Source organism: Python bivittatus, unplaced genomic scaffold, assembly GCF_059951505.1.
Source record: "Python bivittatus isolate LINGU-HERP-01145 unplaced genomic scaffold, Pbiv_v1 ctg000840_np1212, whole genome shotgun sequence".
Lineage (NCBI taxonomy): Eukaryota > Metazoa > Chordata > Lepidosauria > Squamata > Pythonidae > Python > Python bivittatus.
The window spans coordinates 199,705-224,903 of NW_028277113.1; the positions used below are offsets into that span (position 1 = coordinate 199,705).

At 39.3% G+C, this 25,199-nt stretch overlaps 1 protein-coding gene across 1 annotated transcript in view; it reads right to left on the reverse strand.

Annotated features, from left to right (window-relative positions):
* DNAH5 (dynein axonemal heavy chain 5) overlaps positions 1–16,229 on the reverse strand; it is a 150,827-nt gene extending 134,598 nt beyond the window's left edge. The window contains exons 1-2 of the mRNA XM_088130559.1: positions 16,107–16,229; positions 494–628 (exon numbers count right to left, since the gene is read on the reverse strand). Of these exons, the coding sequence (XP_087986685.1) occupies positions 494–628; positions 16,107–16,229 (258 nt within the window). The remainder of the gene's footprint in view (positions 1–493; positions 629–16,106) is intronic.
* Between the last annotated feature and the right edge of the window lie 8,970 nt (positions 16,230–25,199).

Below are 25,199 nucleotides of genomic sequence, written 5' to 3' on the forward strand. Positions count from 1 at the left end.
TGTGTCATACAGTCCTTCTGAGTAATGGGAAATGTCAAAACAGCAAGGCCAGATTAAGGCCAACTGATGCCTTAAATACAGCCCAACAAATGTGCCCTTCAGCCCTTCCAGTACTTAACAGGTAAGACATTAAGACTCAATTAAGTGCTTCAAATTAAAGTCAAGTGTAGCAGTGAAAGAGTGAAGGGCATGATAGCTAGGAGAAAAAACTCTGTGATGCTCCTCTTCCCTTGGTGCCCTAAGCATTTGCTTATTTTGCTTAATGGTTAATCCAGGCCTGCAAAACATGAATGCAGAAACTGAACTATAGCAAGGAAGTGGTATGAAAAAATAATGTTTACATGGTGAATCTTCAGGAAGACTGCATTTGTTTCCAAAATTTTACTTTCAAACATATTATAAAATCCTGCTTCCACTTTCTACTCACATCAGCAGTCTACAAGGCACAAAATTGTTTTTGCACTCAGTTGGAGTCTGACAACCCTCATCATACCTGATTTCCTTCAAGGACAGCATCTTCCACTTCATTTTTCTCCAGGTTCACACAAGCAGAAACAACTGACAGTATATAGTCATGTCTACCATCCAGATGAGCTCGCTTGGCTTCTTTCTCCTCTTTCAGTTTTTGCTGTAGAATCAAAGTTTCTATTATAGTCATATAGGGAACTGAACATTCTTCTTCTGTATATTCTAAGCTAAAATATATCCTCATATATGAATCTACCATAACATTTCTCAATGTATCATCATTCTGAAACCAAAACAGGTGCTGATCCCACTTTGTGGGATTAGGAAGAAGATGAGACCACATGGGGAAATCTGATTGTTCACAAGATATAGTTGCAATTTTATGTATCCTACCACAGGGGTAAAACACTTCGAGTTCAATGACTAGGTTTGCATAATATGGTATTTTAATATCCAGGTCACTGCTTTGTGATTCAATATGTTGTATGAACCAAGTCTATATGATTAGATTTTGATAAAAACTATTACACCAACTCAGGCAGTTGAGTTAATTCAGTAAGGTGTGGTTAGGTATATCTGCATGTACAAATGTAATAAATCAGTAGGACTTATTTCTATATGCAGAATTGGGTCAAAAACCACTAAAGGGAGCGATGATATGGAGACAAAGCATAGTAAATTCTGTTAAGACTAGTAATTTTCAAGGTTTGTGAACTCAAAGGATATGATTATATTATGTATGTTTCAAATTAAGCTTTCTTATCTTCTAAAACTTTGATTTTAGGTGTACCCTTACTGACTACCGCTGAACAGTATTACATATGATACAACTGTAGCTTTCTTTAAGCAAAGCTAATTACCAAGACTCTTGAAATCCCATTAAAATGTATTTTAAAATTCTTTTAAAATGTATTTTAAAATCAATCCCATTCAATAAAATGAAAATATTTGCTATTCTTCCCATAGTTGGAACTACAGACTGAAAACAAATTTGACTGAATCTTAAATTGAAGTAGGCTGCTTTGGATCAAATCTTTGATTGTGCAAATGCAGTGACCCTCTTCCCAAAATCTATATTTCAGATTAGATTTGCATGATGTATTAAAGCATAGCCAACCATTTTATGACCAGAATATTGTATTCACCCAGCCCTGTTTAATTCAGTGTATCATGTGGGTTGAGTAAACCATGGTTACATTAACCAAGGGTAAATTTGCTGTGTGAATATAGCCTCTCAGTGTCTGACAGTTTAATATTAAACTCAGTGACATTTTTATTAGTTATTTTTTTTTAATGTAGAAGCTAACACAGTTATTATAACACCAAATACCATTTTCAAGAATATCTCAGAGTTTGGTATGCAAAATGATAATTCATATATGCACATGGTATCCTTTGCATGGTGAAGGACAGACAATTTAAGCCTCCAATACAGGATAAAGAGTGTCCAGATTTAAAAAACAGGGCAGACCTGGTCATTGTTTTATGTGTAGCTATTCAACCTTCTCAAAATGAGATAGAAATAAGATTTTAAACTTCATTTCCAAATGATGTCTCAGCATGGGATTGGAAAACAAAGCCAATTATTTGATAAAGCAACCTGAAAGATGGAAAGATCACATTTCACCCTGGCAGCAAATTGCCTGCAACAGTTTAACAAAAGCAGCAGTCAAAGCTGCTAAGCAACCAGTTTCCAAAGCTGCTGCAAACAAACATTACTGAAGAGGTGTGCCAGTTCCTGATCTCAAACTACCCTTTTCAGTTCTGACCAAAAATTAGCTCTGTTCCACTCATTCAAAAAGTCATGGTGGTTTCAGATGTGTGTCTATCTTAAATAGGAGGTCACAACAAGACTGAAATATTATAAGGGGCTACCATAGAAGAGCAGGTAAAGAATTGTCCCTTATTCTCCACACAAAGGGCTATTAGATCTAATAAGCTTAGATTTCAAGAGGATATCAATTCCAGTTACACATTAGAAGCTTCTGAATAAGAGCAAACTGACAGGAGTATGAAGGCAATTTCTCTCCCCTACCATTTGCCCCAGCACCTTGACCCAGAACCACACCCTCTTTATATTTAGATATCCTAGCTAACAGTAGTTCAGACACCAGTTCCAGTACATTTATCTAATTCTTTAACCATATAAAGGTGGGAGTCAACAAAGGGCTGCAATCCACCACTGAAGTTAACTGAGATTAAAACATGTTGGTCACAGCACACCCTTCATCAAATCATGAATCCAAACATATGGCATAATCAAGATTTCCAACACACGCAGATTAGCTCACTGTCCATATTAGCAATCTGGATATGTCTTCATATCAAAATATCATGCCAAGAAATAATTATACATATAAAAACCAAATTTATCATTAACATGCATATATTGTTAGTCCTAAATGGAAGACTAGTTCACATAATAGTAACTCTCATTGTGCAGTCATAACTGCTATGTTTTACCAAATGGAAACATGGCAATTAAAAAAATCATTTAAAAAACCTTTTTATATTACTACATTCCTGTAGAGGGACCTCAGAATCACCCATTTTAAAAAATATAGTTCTAAGCAATACTATTCTTTGTCCAATTCTTTGTAAAAGAGCCACACAGAGGCTGGTGGGTTTAGGTTTTGTGGATTTCATTAAGGACTTCCATTCTCCCCACTTCCCACAGCTCCTTTACCTTTTACCTCCTCTTACCTTTAAAACTTTTGAAACGCTTTGTTTCCAAAGTTGTCGCCTTCCAGTTCTGAACATTTTATTAGCTGAAATTTGCTATCTGTGTTGTTAATGTTAAGCCATTAGGATCAGCATGTACTTTGCTATGAATACAAAGCTTCCAAATGCAAGGATCACTTACAAAGTTCTCAGATTTCTTAACAGGACCCTAATTACGATCAATCTGAACAGAGCCAGACCTGCCCCAAAGCTCACCCAGCCTTTCCAAGCCTCAGAAATATGAACAATGTCTGCAAACCTACATAGTTTGGGTGTTGTTATGGTAGTGTTGACTTATAGAGCTACTGTGTTAAATTTGCCTATCAATCTTGGCACAAGTCAGTATTCCAGTACCTTTTACAAGCATGCTTTTGTTATTGTTTTGTTATTAATGATAGGTATGCTGTTCTGAAAGTATTTGCAACCTTAGAATAGCCTTCCTCAATGTGGTGATTTCCAGATATGTTAGATCATCTTCCAACATTTCCTAGACAGCAAGGTTTTAGTGAGGTACTTCATTAATGAATAATAGCTACTACCCCAATAATTATGTAGTTCCTCTGTCAGGCTTATCCCCATCTTGCCTTATCAGTTATATGTCTCTATTTCTCACTATTATCTCAACTTCTCAAATAACTCCGTCTTTTGTCCAATTTCCAGGCCAACCTCTTTCAAGCATTTATTTTTCTTCACCCTATAAAATACAAGCCCTCTTGATTTTAACCACTACATTTGTTCTGAATTTGTTTCTGGACAGTAGTTACTTTTCCCTGTGCTCCCGTTCTTGTGACGGATTCTTCCCTTGGGGCTACCATTTTCCAGTCAATTGTTTACCATCCGCTTTCATCACTTTGGTGAACTTCTTCAATGTCCTCTAATTTCCCTACTTTCCGGGATAAATTCCAAGCCCTCAAGTTCCTTGATAAGGTGATTCCTGTGTTCCTAGGGCCCACAGAGTATTAAATTCTAGTGAAGCCAAACGTTTTTGTGTACCACAGAACGTGATTGCAAATGTCATCGGCTTCATTCTCCAAGTAGCTGAAATGCTCCAACATCTCATGCCATCGCACTACTCAGGGTCAGGTGCCATGGGTGATCTCACAGTTGTTTGTATAAGAACATTTCTAGGATTTAGAGGGTAATTCTGTACACATAGAAAGGGAAAGTTCTTAAATTTTGGTGTAAAATTAAACTGGCTCATGCTGTTCAGTGCTAATATTGCAGCAGAGTGAACAGTTCAGAGCAGTTCAATCCAGCTACTGCTTTAAAAACACACAGCCAGCAGGATGCTGCCTCCAAGGCTCAGGAGAAGTCGCCTGAAAAGGACCCTGTTCCTTTTGCAGTGCAGCTTCTTTTCTAAAACTTGATGTTGTGGTGCCCTCAAGTGGAAAATATAAAATACACTGTACTAAATTTCATTTTTAAAAACATTGCTTTTAAAACAAGATGACGCAAATACATTCAAGCATTTAATACTCAAAAGCAGCAGTTCAATCCTTCCAGTGAAAGACAAGACACTGATAATTTTAAAACCTACCTGGTCTTTGATCTATAAGCCCACTAATGCAACACATATAACCCATAACCACTAACACTGTGAGTGTCTTTAGAGTTGCTCGCAAGGCCCTTATCCTAGGGTGATCACATCTGAAGTCCATCTGCCACTGCTCTATGAGTCTGTGGTGGCCACTGAGTACATATGGGTTTTGTTAGCACTTGGTAGTGCTCTGGAACATTCATTCCCTGTTCACAGAGTCCTTAACTGAGCTCTGACTTCAACAGCCAACACCATCCCACTGACGTTTGGCAGCTGCTACTAATTCTTCGGATTGCTGTGGACAGTTATGTTCCTGGGGCATCCCTGGAGAAGCACCATATCTGATCAGTTCCATGCTCTCAACAACCGACCTGACACTGGTAAGGGGCTGTGGCTGTGGCTACTGGCCATTGATGAATCATCTTTTCCAAATCATCTTTTCCGATGAGTAACAATGATTGGAAGTGGTGTTCTGTTTGACAGCAGAAGCCTGCCACTTGTGTCAGAACTTCTGCTATTGGAATGCAATCCTGCTGCCAGCAGTGCAACTGGAATGGCATCTCTCCATTCCACAGGATGGTGGCTGGCCAACTGCAGCATGGCACACTCTTTGGTGAGACCACTTATTTTGGGGGCACCGTGATCTCTTTGAACTGCTTTGAACTGCTTGAAGCTTTCATCTTCTCTGCACATTACTGATAGCTATACTTAAAGTACTTGTTCATTTTTTTTCTTTTTTTAAATTAATTTTATTAAAGATTATAATTAGAAAAAATAAATACTAATACAAATTACAAAAATAGAAAAAAGAAAAATAGAAAGTACAGAAAAGAAAAAAATAGAAGAAAAAGGTAGAAAAAGAAAAATATAAAGAAATAACTTCCCCCTTCATCACGACAAGTACAAACAATTTTGATAACTTATCACCATCTTTTAAATGCTGTCTTCTTCCCATATCTCTTAACTATAAACAAAATCTTAAAGCCTCATCATTCATTCCTAGTCAGCAAAAGTCCATTAAGGGCTATCACAGATAACTACATATCTATTTTAACCTTGATCAAATAAGCCAACTCTACATTCCTTCCTGTACTTTTAATCCCTTCAGATAGTGTCCTCGAACTTTATCTTCTGTTGTCTCCTCTCAGAAAATCCTTCAAAATTTTAACAGATCTCTTTTGTAAATCCAGTAAAAGAATGTTATCTAAATCTCTCTTATGATTTGATACTTGTATGTCCTTTTCAAATATCAAGACACCAACTGGTTTCATTTGTATATCCAATGTATCATCTTTTTCCATATCATTCTTGTAACTTGTTATATTTAAATCCACATTCAAATCACTTTCAGTCTTATTCAGTATAGCTTGTTCCTCTTCTGTAACAACATTTGCAAACCATCCATCTATGATATTGGACATTCTTAAAATTAATTTCTGAGTCCGTACTTCACAAATCTCCATAAAAATATCCACTGCTGAAGTGTTTTGCTCCATTCTGTTCTAGCGTGTCAAATATGAGTATTTTTCTCCTTTCATTCTAATCTTTACTTTCTTCTCGTTCCCTCCAGTGTCCAAAATTCAAAGTCCCATCTTATCATGGTTTTCCCCAAAAAAACAAAACAACCACAGTATTAATTTCAAATCCTTATTTCAAATCCATCTGGACCTTTAATCTGTTTTTAACTTTCCAAAATCAACACCCTTTTGCTGTTTATTCCAAAAAATAATATTTTTCTAAATCCTTAAACTTGTATTTAAAGCTTCTTTTGTGAAGGAGATGGAAACTCACCCAGCAATAAAAACTTGTCATACTGAGGGGTCTTAATATTTCAAAAGCAGTAAAAAAATAATTCCAAACGCGATTAAGAAATGAGGCTCCTTCGAGCTTTTTGTCCATAAAGGCTGCGTTACAGCTGTGAGCTTAGATCAAATCCTTTGACTCCCAGCTGCTTGACTCATAAGCCAACCACAAAAACCTCAGTTCCTGTGATCTACTCACAAGGAGCAGCTGTCCGGAGTGTGCATGGGCAATCTCATGATCTCTCCTTTCTCTGGAAAGAGTTCGTCAGCCACGATCCAGCATCCAGCCATGATCTCCACCATAAATGCCATCCCACTCAGACAGGGATGTCTAGCTCCCCATGGCCTCACCAAAAGTCTCCCCTTGTTCAATTTTTCTGATTCAGGACACATTAGCAACTTTTTTCATGGATTTTTGGATTTCCTCCAGCACCTCTTCACTGATGAGGAGTTTGATGAGGTAGATAATCTTACCTGTTGTGTGCCATAGTTAGGAGGGAGTTCTTTATGGGCCCTGGCTGAGAAGAATGAACATCCCTATTTGACATGGAGGTTTCAGAGCACCACAGCCTGGATAGAGTAAGGCCCTTTTATAACCAACGTACTGTGGCAATAAATAACAGAATGACTAATTGCCCACCTTTGCCTTATTCATTTCATGCTCAATGGGGCAATGGTGGATAATAATGATAGATGGAGCAATCTTCCTAACTGACAATAGCAGCTAGTGACCTGATTCCTGGAAATAAACATGAAGGTGATTTGATTCTTACTGAATCTCTTTTTGAAAACAAGTAACACACACACACACACACACACACACACACACCACTTTGTGAATTATGTGGGATTGTTTCAATCATTTAAGTATGAAATGTCTCTCCATAGGCATTTTCTTCTCATCTGCATTCATTGCCAGTTGTAAGGACTTGCAGGAAATGAGTTTGCAAGCATCCTGACAGGGATGGGTGGCTTGGTTCTCATGCATCCAAATCAATACGGGGGGAAGGGCATGTTCAGTAGTTGTCAAGAGGCTACCGCTGCATTTCTAAATGCTGACTGGGGCCTCTTTCAGCTCTTTTGTCTCTCCAGCTCTTTTTCTTGAAGGGTCTAAACAAGCAAGTCAGTTGACTAGGGTGAGGTATAACATGATTAAGTGGAGTTAATTTAATCCTGCCAGATTTAGCTGATTTAATCCCTTAACATCTTCTTGCTGACCCAGACAGGTGGGCGGTGGGATCAGATTTACTACAGGGGCTGTTCCACATAATCTGAAAGCCCAGGCTATACATATTTGGATAGCAGGATTTTCAGTCTAGATAGGTGTGAACAAAGGAAGATATCAAAGAAATTAGTGTGCATGTTCAGTGGTGGTGTAAAATATAATTTTTTGTGTAGGAGGAAGTGATTTGAATAAACATTTAAACTGTTCTTGTCTCCCTTGCCTTTACCAAAGTATATTTCCATGAATTGTAATATCACTATATAAATAGGTCATTATTGAAGTTTGAAGGATGTTCTCTTTACATTTTTCTATTAAATGGTTTTACATAACGATCCACATGAGCATCCACTGCTGTACCACATAGACAGATTGTGTTTCCCAATAAATATGCAGCTATTATTACACGTGAGGATTAGAATTACTAGTTCTACTCTTACATAGCATAAAAAAGATGCAACATTCAACATAATCAATTGGAAACGTTTTCAGAGCATCCTCCAGGGCCCAGCAATAAACCTCTCTAGATATTCAACCAGCATACAGGAACTAGACAAGAATAATCAATGACTAGGCTCATATAAGATGTTGTAATACTCAAGAAGCTCTAATAATGATCAGCTACTGCAGAATCTAGCAATCCCGCTCATTATATATAATAATTCCAGGGTTAACATTTTAAACCTCTCTTTCCTGCCTTTACACAGTAATGGATTTCTTGCTGCTTGTTTCTTGGTGTGGCACTGAACTTTAGTATCAGTCCTGTCTAGTTTCAGATTCTGTTCTCCTGGTTCTGACAGCTTCAGCATTTACAGTACCTTCCCATTTTCTCCTTCCTCTCTCTCCATGGAGCTTTAGATGCCAGGAGCATTTCCCCTCCCTTCCGCGGTGACAGAAATGGTTTGTATCCCTCCCTCCATTATCATCTTCATCAGATGGAGCTTTCAGGGAACTCCAGAGGGAGGTATTGCCATTTCTTCTCTGGTGGAAGTCAGAAAAAATTCTTCTCTTTTCAGAGTTTCTATCCTTTCTCCTTAGACCACAAGAAGAGAGAAGATTCATAACCTCAGTGTCTTCATTAGCAGCTCACCCTTGTCTAGAATCTTCATGATTGCCTCCCCTACCCAAATGAGTCTACTCCCCGCCCCAACCCTGAGTTAGAATTGTTGGCCTTTTTCTCCCTAAATGTAATGATCATACATACATACATACATACAGTTGAACAATAACTTGTTCCTTCTCAGCCCAAATTTGGACTTTATCACTGATGTACTATGTGTCAAGGACCTGGATGCCATTCTGGTAGTAGTTGGTCTTTTCTCTGAGATGGCTAGTTTCATCTTCTGTTTTTGGCCTTGTCTTTGCTCCTGAAGCAGCCAGTCTGTTTAGTCACCAAGTCTTCTGGAACCATGGCCCGCTCAACCCCTCATATCAGACAAATGCTCATAATTCAAAACCTGTATTTGGTAGGCAGTATTTCAACAAATTCCACCAGTCTTCTGACCATCAACCATGCTCAGATGGAGAAATTGAGAAGATAAATTCCACCTTACAGCAATACTGTCATTGCTGCATAACCTTCTGCCCCAAACTTTTGTATATGGTAAGTTTGCTTATAATAATTCAGTTCATGACTCTATTTGCCTCCATTTCAGGCTATTTACTGAAATGGAGGCAAATGTATTCATTCAAGAAGGAGGAAATTGTGGCTTGGAAGCACTACATTGGAGAAGGATTTGGGTGCAGATACTGACAACAAGCTGAACATGAGCCAGCAGTGGGAGACTTCTGCCAGAAGAGCTAATGAGAATTTAATTAGCCCTTTTAAATAGCAGTCTCATACTGCTGGCTCATGTTTGACTAGAAGAAGCACTGTATCAAAGGCATGTGAAGTCTTTATTCCTCCTACTCTGCGCTGATGAGACTACAATTTGAGTATGTGTACTATTCTGGGTGCCCCATTTACAGAAGGATATTGACCAAGTAGAATAAGTCCAGAGGAGAGTAACAAAGTTGAGGACTTATCTATGCAGACAAGCTGAAGGAATCTGAGATATTCAGCTTGAAGAAAAAAAGACTGAGAGGAAACATGATAGCAGTGTTCAGGTATGTAAAACAAAGCAGTATACAAGATGGTCAGGAATTATATTCTATTAGCGCGGAAACTAGGACCAGAAATAATGGATACAAGATATGGCCATCTAGATTTTCCTTTAAATATAAGGAAAAACTTCCTAAGTTCTATACAACATTGGAACAGCCTACCTACAGAGATTGTGAATTGTACCTACCTGCCTCAGGTGGTTTTAAGGAGAGGCTGAACAGCCACCTCTCAAGGTTGTTTTCATTGATTTCCTGCATGCTATGGAGGGTTAGACTAGATCAGTGTTTTTCAAACTTGGCAACTTAAAGATGCATGAACGTCAACCCTCAGAATCCCCAGGATGCTGGCTGGGGAATTCTGAGAGTTGAAGTCCACACATCTTGAATTTGCCAAGTTTGAAAAACACTGGACTAGATGGTCCTTGTGATCCACCTCCTCAGTTCTGTTTCTAGGATTCTAGAAGCCAAATTCAAATTCTCTTCTAACTGCTCCAGTGGCCTGTGTGACATCATTCTATTAAGCTCTACTCCTATTATTATTTATTTCATTAAGGACAGAGGATGCAAGAGGGAACCTACATGAAGAGGCTGCTCCAGTGAGTTCCTCCCCTCATCACAGAAATGGTACGAGCCATCCTGCACTTCCACTGATCATGGAATGGGTAAGGCAGTTTCCCGCAATACCTACAGTATCTTTCTCTTACTGGGAAGGAATAAAAGGCTGAGATAAAATGGATCTATTCCTGGAGATGTTCCTATGAAATCTGGCTTAGCAGCACCCTTTATCAGAATCAAGCTTTACTACATTCAGTTGGGGTCATCCTGAAGTTTATTTATTTATTTTTCTATTTATATTTCAAATTTAGTCACTGCCTATTTCACTCAAAGAGCGACTCTGGGCAGTTTACAATAAAACAAGAATAAATAGTAATTAAAATACAATAAAAACAATGTACATAAATGATGTATTCCAAGGAATTGATGGTAAATGAAAATTATTAACATACAGGAGCATCTTCAGGGTGCCAGCCACCCCCAAGGTTGGTTACCCTTCCTCATGCCCCATGTGAGTTGGCAGAGCCAGGTCTTCATCCCTTTCTGGAAGGCCAGGACAGTGAGGGCCTGCCTCACCTCTGGGGTGATAATGTTCCATAGGGTGGGGGCAATGGCAGAGAAGGCTCTCCTCCTGGCACCTGCCTACATTCTTTCGTAGATGGGGTCTGTAACATACCTTCTCTGCCTGACTGGGTGGGATGGGTCGAAGTAATGGGGATGAGATGGTCCCTCAGGTAACCTGGTCCCATGCCATGTAGGGCTCTAAAGGTAATAACCAATACCTTGAATTGGATCTGGAAACAAACTGGCACCCAAGGCAGCTCTCGCAGCAAAGGTGTTACACGTACCCAAATTGCCCATACAGCCACATTTGGCACCAGCTGAAGCTTCTGGATACTCTTCAAGGGTAGCCCCATGTAGAGTACATTGCAATAGTCTATACGGGAGATGACTAGGGCATGAGTAACTGACCGGAGGGCTTCTCGATCCAGGAATGGGCATAACTGGTGCACAACATGAAGTTGAGTGAAGGCCCTCCTGGTCACAACTGCCACAGTGCAACCGCATTCAGAACCAAAGATGGTAAACTCCCAGATATAGAGGGGCCTCCAACCTACAACCACTCCATCTTACCAGGGTTCAGCTGAAGCCTGTTGTTCCCCATCCAGGCCCCCACAGCCTCCAGGCACCATGAAAGGGTAGTAGCAGCATCACTTAAATCACCTGGGATGGAGATATATAATTAGATACCATCTGTGTATTGATGATATCCCATCCCATGGTGGCAGATGATCTCACCCAGTGGTTTAATGTAGATGTTAAAAAGGAGCGGGGAGAGTACCGAACCCTGTGGCACTCCACAAAGGAGGGGCCGCAGGTTGGACCTCTCACTCCCTATCAACACTGACTGGGACCAGCCTCGGAGGAACTGTGCCACCTGCCCTCAACTCCCCAAGCCGACCTAAAAGGATACCATGGTCAACGGTATCAAAAGCCACCGAGAGGTCAAGAAGAGCAAGGACAGATGCATTATCCCCATCCCGCTCCTGCCAGAGATTGTCCAAAAGTGTGATCAATGCTGTTTCCATCCCATACCCAGGCCTGAAACCTGACTGAAAAGGGTCCAGGTAATCCATTTCATCCAGGATCCTCTGGAGCTGCAATGCCACCACTTTCTCAACCACCTTCCCTAAAAAGGGGAGGTGGGAGACTGGATGAAGATTGTCCAGTACAGTGAGATCAAGTGATGGTTTCTTGAGGAGGGGATGCACTAGCACCTCTTTAAAGACAGCTGGAAACACTCCCTCCCTCAAGGATGGATTCACCATCACCTGGACCCACCCACACGTCACCTCCCGAGCTGCCTTAACCAGCCAGGAGGGGCATGGATCTAATTGACAAGTGGTGACATTCACAGTTCAGTTCCTTGGGCCCAACAGGATCAAACAGGATAAGTACATTCCCCAGGCATCTCCACAGACCATGTCTTGGTATCCAACTGGGAACAGATCTGAGCGATTTTATCCTCCAGATGCCCAGAAGATGTCTCTGTGCAGCCCTGCAGGTGGGTCACTAGTCACAAGTTACTATGCAGATGAGTTCAGATTTTACATGGTTTCTGAATGACCTTAGATCAGTCACTACCTTTGGTCTAACTTCAAGAGCCTTTATGAAGATGGAGAAAAGCATGTTTCTCGATAGAAGTGCTGTCAACAAATGCATTAAATATTGAAACTGTTTATTTGTCAATTTAAATTTGCCAACATATTTGGAATATTTTGGTTTGTATTACTAATTACACTATATGCCTACACATATTTTATTGGTTGATGTTTCATTCAGTTACGCTTTGCTTGTTTTGTTCAAAAACACAAATTAAATTGCCCCACTTTTATATTGTATCTTTGCAGCACAGTAGCGCTTTCCGGAGTCTGTACAAATATGTTTTAGATTTTCCATGTTAAATAGTTTGTTGTGGTAACTTAGAGGGAGGAATGTGCTATTTCATACCAATTTTTATCCAACGAATTATGACAAAGTAAGTTCTGGCAACTATTTACATTGTAAGTGATCTCACTTACTACAACAACTTGCATTGCTTAATTGATTTCATATGAAAAGCAGGATATCAATTCCCATGGACAATTAGTTCATTAATACACAGCCTCCTTGTCCCAGCCCAAAGATGCTCCACTTAACTTTTGCCAAGGATATGTTTTCACAAAAGAGTCTCCATCTTCCTGCCAATCTGTTGCTGAGCCAGACTGAACCCAGTCCAAGATGTTCTGCCTTGAAAGCATTTATTTATTTATTTATTTATTTATTCACTTATTCACTTATTCACTTATTCATTCATTCAATTTGTATGGCTGCCCATCACAGCAAGTGATCTGGGTATCAAATAATCTTAAAATAAATTAAAAACAATTATGTCAACTGATAGTGCTGGCCCAGTGCAGATAGGTGAAATGGTGGCAGTAGCAAAAGACTTTTTCTTCCTGGCCTCAGTACTCAACAGGATAGTAACCATGAGATAGAGATGTCTGCTTCCTAATAGGAAGACTACGATAAACCTAGAAAAATAATAGAGACATCATATTGCCAACAAAGGTCAGTATTGTCAACGCCATGGTCTTTTCAGTCATAACAAACAACTGTGAAAGCTTAGACCATCAAAATGGTTGAAAAGTTAAAAATCAATGTCTTTGAAATGTAGTGCTGGAGAAAACTATTAAGAGTACCTTGGGTGGCAAAAAGAACATATAATTCAAGTCTAGATAATGTAAAACCAATAAGCTCACTGGAAGCCCTAATGATGAAGCTTAATCTTAACTATTTTGGACACATTTTAATTATTAGCAAGCTATGTTTCTATGGCATTCAATGCTGTAAGTTCAGTTAAAAGGTTTGAGAAAGAGTTGAATGATCCAGTCAAACACCAAGATAAAGCAGTAAGGTATCATAGAGGTTCAAAAGGATTCAGAAAATATTTAAAATCCTCTGAAATCATAGAACCAGAAGAATCAATATAGTCTTCCAGCTGCGTCCAACCTTTCTAAGATTGCTCCAAGAATCACATGCGTGTGGGGTGAAACATCTGCAGAAAACCTAATCAATATCTTGATCACCCAAAGCCTGGAGAACCCAGTTACTAAGTATGTATAATAAATCTCTCTTCCAAAAAATCCATGACAGAAAGATAAAGCTGCAGAGTTACCTATTAAATCGCAGTGACTGGATTCATACAACCACTAAGCTAAAACAAAAGTAATCTTATTGGAAAGTGTGATTTGAGCCATTGAGTCACAAGATCTCGGGTTCCTAGTTTTTTTCACTTATTGGTTTTGAGCAATTGCACACACACAAACACATACATGAGCTGTTGATCTAAAAAACAGATCAAATACAGAATGAAATAAGTCTAAGTGCACTTTGTTTAAAAATGTAGTATCAGTCACTGGCAAATGCTTAGATAAATTTTCCAAAGACAATTTCTTTAGGAATGAAGTCACAATTGAGATCTTTCCCTTTGTTATAATGGGTTGTATAATCATGTTATCCTAACACAGCATGTTCCCCCATCCTCTTAACTTCCTAAGTTGGAACTAGATCACAATCCAAAGGTTCTCAATATTTGGACTGTTAATACTCTTCAACATCTTAAGCCAAGGTACACCCTCATAATCATCAAACCAACAAAAGTAAGAATTCAGCCCAGGAGCTCCAAAGCCACAAGAAACCAGCATGCTTGCTTGCTTATTTATTTATTTAAAATATTTCTGTGATGCCTGTCATGCTATGCAACTCCCGGTGGCAGATAATAATACAATCAATTTTAAACAATTTAAAATATAATCCACAAAACAATTTAAACATTACGCTAAGATGAAATAGAATCTTTTAGTAGTTTACTATCAAACAGTCCATGTTCACCTTCCACAAATCTTTCACTGGTGGGATACATTATTGTGATGTATGCTTTCAGTAGCTCATTTGGCTGGTATTATAGTCTAAATTCATGATACCTTAGTGGATCACATTTTAGAATGGAATAGTTTATCTTCCTTTGAAAATGTTCCCAATGAAATCTTGCTGCTAAGCAGTAGATTTTTTAAACGCTATTTCTACTTCAACATTTTATATACTTATTCCTGTACTGTTGTAGCTCATTCTGCTTTTTTCTCATATATAATGAATTGCATTTGAAGCCAATGATGGAATACTGAACTTTAGCTAATGCAATACTGTAGTCAGGCTGCTTAAGGAGCAAGATTGTTGGCATTTTGCAGTCCTGTTTTTATGAGAAAAGGCAATATTATTAGTCCACCTGGGGTTAAAAATTTCAAATGCTGGAAAGGAGAATTTAAATTTCATTTTAATTTGAAAACAAGCTTCCAATTTCCACTCTTTATCGACGGTGGTAAGATCCATCCTCCTTATTTCACACGTTCCTCTTTTAAGCAAGCTAAAAATTAATTTGTTGTTAACAACCTGCATAGCATAGCTATGGCTATGTCACGACTTATATACCCATCTTTTTCTTAGAGGATAACTGAGCAGATATACAATCTCTGCTTCTGACTTGCTTGCTTGTTTGTTTTAAACCCGCAAAAATCAGTGTTTACCAAATACCCATCATCATCAAAATAATTCCGGGAGCAATAAACTTTAGCCGTCTAGAGTGACAAGAAGAGGCAGCGTAATTCATTAATTAACTAAAACAGCCAAATGGAAAGCAGATCGGAATTCATGTGCCTTTGCAACTTTTCCTGGAACGGAACTGATTATTTGAAGCATTGTATTCAAACTGATCTATTGTGTTTCATTTGCTTCCGGAACTGTATCCCTCCCCCCGTTTTATCCAAGTTTTTTAAAGAGTGAACTTGTTCAGACTGAGATATCGGTCTGTATAGTAAGCACCGCCAGAAAAGCGAAAATAAACAAAACCTCTACATTCCGTGCATTCTATTTAGAAGAGAGAACTTTTTAAAGCGCTTATCGATACTGATGTCCATAACGAGTGAGAAGTCGCACCAGCTTCCATTACTGCTTTTCCTAGGCAATCCAGAGCAGAACAGATCAGACCTTCGTTTTCCCCCAGGATCCCCCAGAGCGGGACAAAGAAGGAGCAGCGAACTCTCTCGCCCGTCGAAGACAGACAAGCGAAGGACCAACGCAAACATTATCTTCTCCTTACCTGCATTTCTTTGATGTTCTCCATCGGGGCTATGGGCTGGGCCGGTCTGGGATGGGAAGGATAGGACGTGGATTTGCTCAGGCGAGTACTCGACGCCTGCGGGGGCCTCTCCTTTTGCTCCATGTCCCGCAACGGCCGGGGAAAGCAAAGCGCCGGTTCCTGCCGCCCACTTCGGCGCAAGCCACCCTGCGCGCTCGGGCGGGCCTGTTTGCTGCTGCTGCTGCTGCTGCTGCTGCTGCTCCTGCCGTTGCCATGGTGAGCCTAAATCCTCAGACGCTTCAGTGAGGTTGCTGCTGCTGCTGCTTCTCGACCCGCTTCGCTTCACTCCTTTCCCTGTGCTCGCCGACTCCCTCGGAAAGCGGCAGAAGAGGCCCCGGCCCACCAACAGAGAGCCAGGAAGGAGCGAGTGCCGTCCTCGCAAGCGCTTCGGCGTCCGAGAATGCCAAAACCCGCGCTTCTGGCACTACCGACAATGCTGAAGTGGATTATTTCTTCCCAGTTCTTTAACGGCGGAAAGTTAAAGAACAACTTACAGTATAAGAATACAGTGCCGTAACTAAAGTTATGGGCCAAACAGCCTCATTCGTATTATCTCCATAATCGGAGTGTTCTGCCCTTCAAGGTTCCCTGTAATAAAAATTATTATTTTTCTGAGACGCACGATCAGCCCATTTAACCATGAAAATTAAAGAAGTGTTTACCAAATACCCATCATCATGTGTTGCATCCCAAAATTAGCCTTGACTCATCTGTAATCATATGCCTGTTTGGCTAGAATTGGTATAACTGAACGAGAAATTGGGCTTCTGCTTCCCAAAATACCTCTAGTCAATTATTCAATCTTGACTCTGCAGAAGCAGGATAGAAAGAGGATTAACGCTTTTAAACTTTGGAGAAGACTCCTGAGAATATCACAGACAGCCAAGAAGACAGACCGATGGGTCATCAAACAAATCAACCCAGAGTTCTCACCCAAGGCACAAAAGACCAGGCTCAGATTATTCTGTTTCAGACACATTATGTGAAGGCCCAGCTCTCTGGAAAAGGTTCTAACGCTGTGAAAAGTGGAAGGAAAGAGAAGAGGACAACCAGCAGCAAGGTGGATAGACTCTGTTACAGTGGCAATGACTAGAAGACCTGAAAGACCAGGTTAGGGACAGATCATCATGGAAAAATTCTAAGAGGTTGACACTCACTTGATAGTACATAATCAATCAATTTTGTTTGTTAGCTTTATATATTCAGGAACTCAAGTTGGTGTGTGCATTGCTCCCTCCAACAACAATTGAAGCAACTGAAAGGCATTTACATTTTTCTCTGTCTCCAGCTGTCACAAACATACATGGAAAAACCATTCCATACCACTGGGAAAAAAATTGCTTGGACTGTTCTGATCTTTATAATAGAAATATCCTTATCTTTCATTATTGTGTCAAAGTTAGTCATTGCCATTCTCCTTAGGGTTAATCTCCTCTTTCTCCAGCAAGTTGTCTCGCTTCATCTATTCCTCAGGTCAAGAAAACAAAACCGTTTAGCACCTTCACCTTTTGCCACCAACTGTGAGTTCACTAAGCATGCTAACTGACATTTCTTTTGTCATTCTTAGTATTTAATATTAACCTAGATTGGTTACTTTCCAGTTTTTGCTATCATAATAATCTCTTTTAAGTCCTCTTTCAGCTGACAAAGTGGTGTTATGTGCAAGTCTAAAACTGTTAATGTTTCGTCCAGTTTTGCCATCCATATATAGTACTGTGCAAAAGTTTTAGGCAAGTGTGAAAAAATGCTGTAAAGTAAGAATGCTTTCAAAAATATATATTGTAATTGTTTATGTTTATCAATTTACAAAATGCAAAGTGAGCGAACAGAAGAGAAATCCAAATCAAATCAATATTTGGTGTGATCACCCTTTGGCTTCAAACCAGCATCAATTCTTACACTTGCACACTTTGTACACTTGCACAAAGTCAGGGATCTTGTAGGATTAGAGTCACGTGTATGATTAACCAATTATACCAGGCAGGTGCTAATGATCATCAATTTCCTATGTAGGTTGAAACACAGTCATTAACTGAAACAGAAACAGCTGTGTAGGAGGCTTAAAACTGGGTGAGGAACAGCCAAACTCTGCTACTAAGGTGATGTTGTGGAAGACAGTTTCATGTCACAGGTCATACACCATGGCAAGACTGAGCACAGCAACAAGACACAAGGTAGTTATACTGCATCAGCAAGGTCTCTCCCAGGCAAAAATTTCAAAGTAGACTGGAGTTTCAAGATGTGCTGTTCAAGCTGTTTTGAAGAAGCACAAAGAAATGGGCAATGTTGAGGACCATAGATGCAGTGGTTGGCCAAGGAAACTTAATGCAGCAGATGGAAGACACATCATGCTTACTTCCCTTTGACATCAGAAGATGTCCAGCAGTGCCATCAGCACAGAACTGGTGGAAACCAGTGGGACCCAGGTATACCCATCTACTGTCTGGAGAAGTCTGGCCAGAAGTGATCTTCATGGAAGAATTGCGGCCAAAAAGCCATACCTCCGATGTGGAAACAAGGCTAAGTGACTCAACTATGCACAAAAACATAGGAACTGGGGTGCAGAAAAATGGCAGCAGGTGCTCTGGACTGATGAGTCAAAATTTGAAAGATTTGGCTGTAGCAGGAGGCAGTTTGTTCGCTGAAGGGCTGGAGAGCAATACAATAATGAGCACCTGCAGGCAACAGTGAAGCATGGTGGAGGTTCCTTGAAAGTTTGGGGCTGCATTTCTGCAAATGGAGTTGGAGATTTGGTCAGGGTCAGTGGTGTCCTCAATGCTGAGAAATGCAGGCAGATATTTATCCATCATGCCATGCCATCAGGGAGGCGTGTGATTGACCCCAAATTTATTCTGCAGCAGGACAATGACCACAAACATACAGCCAATGTCATTAAGAACTATCTTCAGCATAAAGAAGAACAAGGAGGAAGTGATGGTTAGGCCCCCACAGAACCCTGATCTCAACATCATTGAGTCTGTCTAGGATTACATGAAGAGACAGAAGGATTTGAGGCAGCCTACATCCACAGGAGATCTGTGGTTAGTTTTCCAAGATGTTTGGAACAACCTACCTGCCAAGTTCCTTCAAAAACTGTGTACCTAGAAGAATTGATCCTTTTTTGAAGGCAAAGGGTGGTCACACCAAATATTGATTTGATTTGGATTTCTCTTCTGTTCGCTCACTTTGCATTTTGTAAATTGATAAACATAAACAATTACAATATATATTTTGAAAGCATTCTTACTTTACAGCATTTTTTCACACCTGCCCAAAACCTTTGCAGAGTACTATATATACTGTATACTGTACAACTTAAACAGAGATGGGGACAACATGCATTTTGACTCACTGTTTCAAATTTTAAACCACTCTTTTGCTAACCTCAAATTTTATAGTGCAGGTAGTACTTGACTTACGACCATTTGTTTAGTGACCGTTCAAAGTTACGACGGTGCTGAAAAAAGTGACTTATGACCGGATCTTGCACTTACGACTGTTTCAGCGTCCCCGCAGTCACATGACCAAAATTCAGGTGCTTGGCAATTAGCGCTGTATTCATGACAGTTGCAACATCCCGGGGTCACATGATTGCCATTTGCAACCTTCCCAGCCAGCTTCCAACAAGCAAGATCAATGGGCAACTGCATGATTCACTTAACAACCATGTGACTCACTTAATGACCACATGATTCACTTAACAGCTACTGTGATTCGCTTAGCAACTGCCACAAAAAGTGTTGTAAAACTGGGTGTGGTCCTGTGACCCCTCGCTTAATGACCACACTGTTTAACAACAAATTTTCCAGTCCCTATGTGGTCATAAGTCAAGGACTACCTGTTGCTTTTTGTTCAGTGTTAAAGTTCCTCAAAATAGTCAGATGTTGTGACACATTAATTAGCTTTAACACATTTCACTTCTGGACTGCAGCAATGTATTTTGCTGCAGTCCATCAAACAAAAGTATACCTTCTGCTTTATGTATTTTATGTTTGCTATCTGTCTCATTTTCTGAAACCTGCCTCCTCATTTGGCATTTCTGTCTCCATGTATGGCTATTCTTTTAAACAACAACTTGCATGAGGAAGTGCAATTGTGTAGTACTCTGCACATTCTCATGCACACATCAAACACCTCTTAGTGAGCAGATTGTTTCTGATGTGATAGGACTACATCTTATCCAGTATAAAGCCAGTCACAATGTTCATTTGGTGAAGTTCCTGACAGCTTATGCCATGATAAGTTTATTAGCCTTTAAATTGATATAAGATTCTATTTTTTTTTTCCATTGTGGGGGAAAAATAGGTAATGAACTGCTGTTCTCAAAAAGAGATCCAATATTCTAGGAACAATATTTGAGAAACACTGGCAAAGAGTCTGCTACTTTAAAAACAAAAAGAGGCAATCGAGATTTCATCTTTCCCACTTGCAAAACTTCTCCATGTACTGCCATCCATCCACACACTGATTACAAATAACAAAAGTAATTTATGTTGTCATCTCAGTGTAGATTCTTCTAACTTCAGTGATTAAATATGGTATGTGTAATATGGGATCACGTGCATAATATGAGACCTTCCAGTTTGCATCACCACCATGTCCGCTGTGGGCATTAGTCTTTTTTTATTATTTATTTAAGTGAACTGCCCACTCCTGGAATAGACCAATAAAAAACAAAAAAAACCAAAATCAAAGTGTGCTTTGTGATTTATACACACACATACTGAGTAACCTTGGGCCTTGAGCCCCTGTAAGAAAGGTTGAATATAAATCTAACAAACAAACAAATAAATGCATATGGGTTTGATGAACCCAGATCAGTTTGTACCAGTGCTTATGGGTAAAAACATTTCTAGCCACAGATTGAAGTTAAAAATATCCTTGTGTTATTTTAGATAGATGCTAGATTTAGACCTGAGACTTAAACTTAAATCATCATTAAATCACAAATCTTACTGACTTTAGGTCAAGCTACTACTGTTCACTATCACTCTGGCCCTTAGAAGTATTTCTGGTTAATCAGAGTCTAGAGAAAGGGCCCCTCATTCTGACGGGTGGTGATGCATCAGACACATATCACTTGGAGTGAAAGTTCCATACAAAATCCTGATAGCCCTTTATTTTCGTCTTCAAAGAGCAATTAGTACCTCTACCGTGGCTGACTGTGAGGAGGGGAGATAATGCTGCATACAGCCTCCCCATTCTCATATTAGGGTATCTTCTGACTTTACAGTTCACCATTGCTCAGCTTGAGCATCAGTACCTTTCCTTTATATTTAAAAAATGCTATCAAAGAATGTTCTTCACAGACTAGCCACTAGAGGGGGAGAGAACTCTCAATAGGAACAGTCTGAGCCTCATTTCTGTAATGTCTTGCCATAAACCAAGTAGTCTTATATGTAGGTCCTGACTCAAAGAAAATAGTTTAATTTTCTGTTTTGTTATATATTTCATATTAGAATACAACATTTTCAGATCTTTTTTCAAAGGCTGAGAAGGGTAGAAGAATCATATATGCTGTTCCCACTCTCATCATACCTACGGCTTATTCTCTGCAGATTATATGTGAGACATATTACAAGTATCTTGTCAATTAACAATTGTAACGTGTTGGAAACTTGTTATGTGTGTTGAGACATTCTGATATATGTGAGTTCAGCAATCTCTCACTCACTCACACTGTTAAAGTCTCACATGTCCAAAATGGTCTTTGGGATCCACAATAGAGATCCACAATAGAATGTCCTTGGAATGTCCTTTGAGATCTGCAACAGAGTTTTCTGGGAGGTTGAAATGCTCTGATATTACTTTGTTCAATAATTTTTTGTGCAGAGTTTGTCCCCTTTGTCCTATGTAGAATCCAGAGGGCATTGCTGGCAAATTATGGCATATATTATCTTAAATGAAAAGCATAGTGCCTCTATCCTGGCTCTCCTTGATCTCTTAGCCTTTAATACCACTAATCTTGGATCACTCTGGATTAGCTCAGGAGGATGGGACTGTGAGCCAAGATGGTGTAGTAGTCTGCTTCTTTCTTTCAGGGCCAACTCCACTGGTGATGGGTGGAGGGGGAGGGAGAATAGGTCCAGCCCTCAAACTCTAGAGGCACTTCTCATCTTGTGGGTATTTATTGGGGCCTGTGATGATGCTGTTAGGACAGACTCAATGAGATCAACAGACAAATCAGTAAAACCAGATTGATTCCCAGGGAGGACCTTTTAAAAGATAGGCTACAAAAACAGAAGAGTTGTCACCTATAGCTCATAGTTCAAACCACTGAAACACATTATTCATAAGCTACAGCTCATACTGGGCAATGACACTGCACTTTCTCAACAAGTACACAAACAAGATGAGAAATTGACATCATTTCAGGATTTATGAAGAAAAATTATAGATGCCCTCCCACCCCAATGGTGGTAAATATTTACTCAGCTGAACTGCCAACTTCACTGGCTGAACTTTTCTAACCATCTTTGGGGCAGCCACCTGCAGTTCTTACATACCATAAAATTTTTTAGTGGCTGACAGCCAAAATATTATCAATTATGCAGATATCTGTCATAAATTAATGCACATCGTTAACAATAAAAAAGGAATACCCACAAGAGTAGCCCTGGACAAATAGAGGAGATCTAACAAAATGTTTTAAGCACTGTCACAATGGGACATAATAAACCCCTATGCACCATCAATGAATCATGACTGACACTTCCATTGACGTTTTCCTGATGTCTTTTGATAAGGCATTTTGTTAAAGGCAATCCTTTCTAAGCAGGAATTGGCTTGAAGATGTTGGGACTACGGGTGCTTATCTGAAACAGCTCATAAACTGATGCTGTTAATGTGCTTTATAGCATTTCCACATTCTGCTTGACATTAATGCTAGGAGTGGCTGCCAAGAGGAAACACTGCTCCACAGATGTTTTTGAATTATAAATACATCCATTCAGTTTTCAAGGTAAGTTGAGCTCATCCAACAGGAATGTGGCTTTCTTCCTGATTCAGGACAGCCCTCAAGTGGTGTTTCTTCACTCCTAGACCATTTGGAAGTTAAAATGGTTCCATCCAGTCATTGTTTTCTGAGGAAGTTTGTTGGTCTTGAGCTTAAGTAGTTGGACGCAGGTAGCAGGGAGAGGAGGCAATAACCTTTTTAATAACTAACAAGCCTTTTTGTGATTCATCCTAATAAAGCTGCCCAGCTGACAGAACCTTTTAATGGAGGGATTCAGAAAATAGTTTGGCCCTGTTCACACTCAACAACTAAATTAATACAGTTTCCTGGGTTCATACCACATGTTGAGCCATAAACTAACCACTAGGTTGTATTTATAGAATGTGCTAGGCTAAAATATGTTTGGCTACTTTGTGCTTCACTGTGTATCACAAACCCACCATAAGTCACAAATTAGATGATAACTAACCCACAATTTAGTCTGGCATGTTGTTCAAAGTCAGTTACTACAGTGCCACTTAAGAATTTTGGATAGCACCAAAATCTTAAAGCATTCCCATGCACCTTGTTCCTGTGCTGTTTATTTAATTTGTATCCCACCTTTCTGCCCAGGGGGATATGAAGGCATGGATGGAGGGACAAATGGACAACATAAACTGTTAAAATCTGGAGAAAAATCTGGAGCCCTAACAATTAGGGCTGAGCAGTGCTTTGAATTCAGGTTCTGCCACTTGCTCCTGGGAAAAATGTGTTTGGTTTAAGGGGTTGATATTTGCACAAATATACACACGCAGACGTACACAGTGCACTCTGACCTCCTTTTTGCCTTTAAACTCAAAGAACCACCCACCTCTATTTCAGCTTTAAAGGTCTATGTAAAAAGGAAAGTCTTGATACTTTCGTAATTCAACTCCTGGGGAGCATATTCCATGTTGCTCAGTGGAAATTGTTTCCCAAAAAATATGTCTAGGAAAGCTCTTGTATGAACAAATAAATTGTTAATCTCACCCCAGCCTTCCCTTATTACACTTCTCACTTCCATTCAGAACAAAGTAACTTATGTCTCCTTAAATCTTTATCTCATTTTCTTTTCACTTATCACATGTAGCACAAGCCTTCATCTTTAATTAATGAGAAAGGTGAGTGATAAAGCAACTGTATAGAACAAGATCTGTTTGTTTGAAACATGCAGTTTAAGTCTATTCATTTGTACTCATGACAAAGGAATTAATATAAATATGAGTGCATTATTGATTTGATGGTTTATTATGAAAGACTAAGAATTAGTGAAGGATATGAGGATAACAAGAGGTTTTGAATGTGGAACATATCTTTTGGTAAGGTCAAGAATATGAATGAATGAATATTTTTATTACGGTCACTGACCAGAATTGCAAACAAAAACACAATAAAAATAAAAATGAAGTAAAAACAAATAAGATTAAATATTACAATTGGCGGTAGGTTTGTCAGTGGATAATCAAAGTCTGCCTAATTTTACGGGCAGTATAACAAAATTTAACTACATTGAAGGAGACTGAATCATACTGATCTGATAACAACAACTGTACATAAAAAACCCTAGAATTTCCCAGGTGTTTTACCAGGTAAGGAGTTATAAGGTGGGTCCTTGAGTCCTTATAGAGGGTTCAGTATAGCAGGACATGAGCTCATCCTGGACTTATACATGTCTTAATGTAGAGTCAGGATGATATTACAAGTATCAAATACAAAAGTCTGATTTCTAAATATTGGGAGAGAGATGCTATATCTTGCATATAACATACAGGGAGAAGGGAGTAGCGTAAGAACAAACTGAATCTGTTGAGATTTCTTAAAGGTGAAGGACTGACTGCTATTACAATGCAGTCCTCAAAAGCAGTAGAATATTCATATGCTAAGTATATAGATTCTTTATCTATTAAAATTGCATGAAAGTGAAGTAAAGCACCATAAGTTACCCTATATTCGCAGGGGACATATTGATTTGTTATCAGTAATTTGCCTTTTATGCAATATTTTCTGTATCTCTGTAGAATTATATAACTCATGAGCCCCAAAACATGGACATGTTATAACAAGTATAATTATGGATGGAG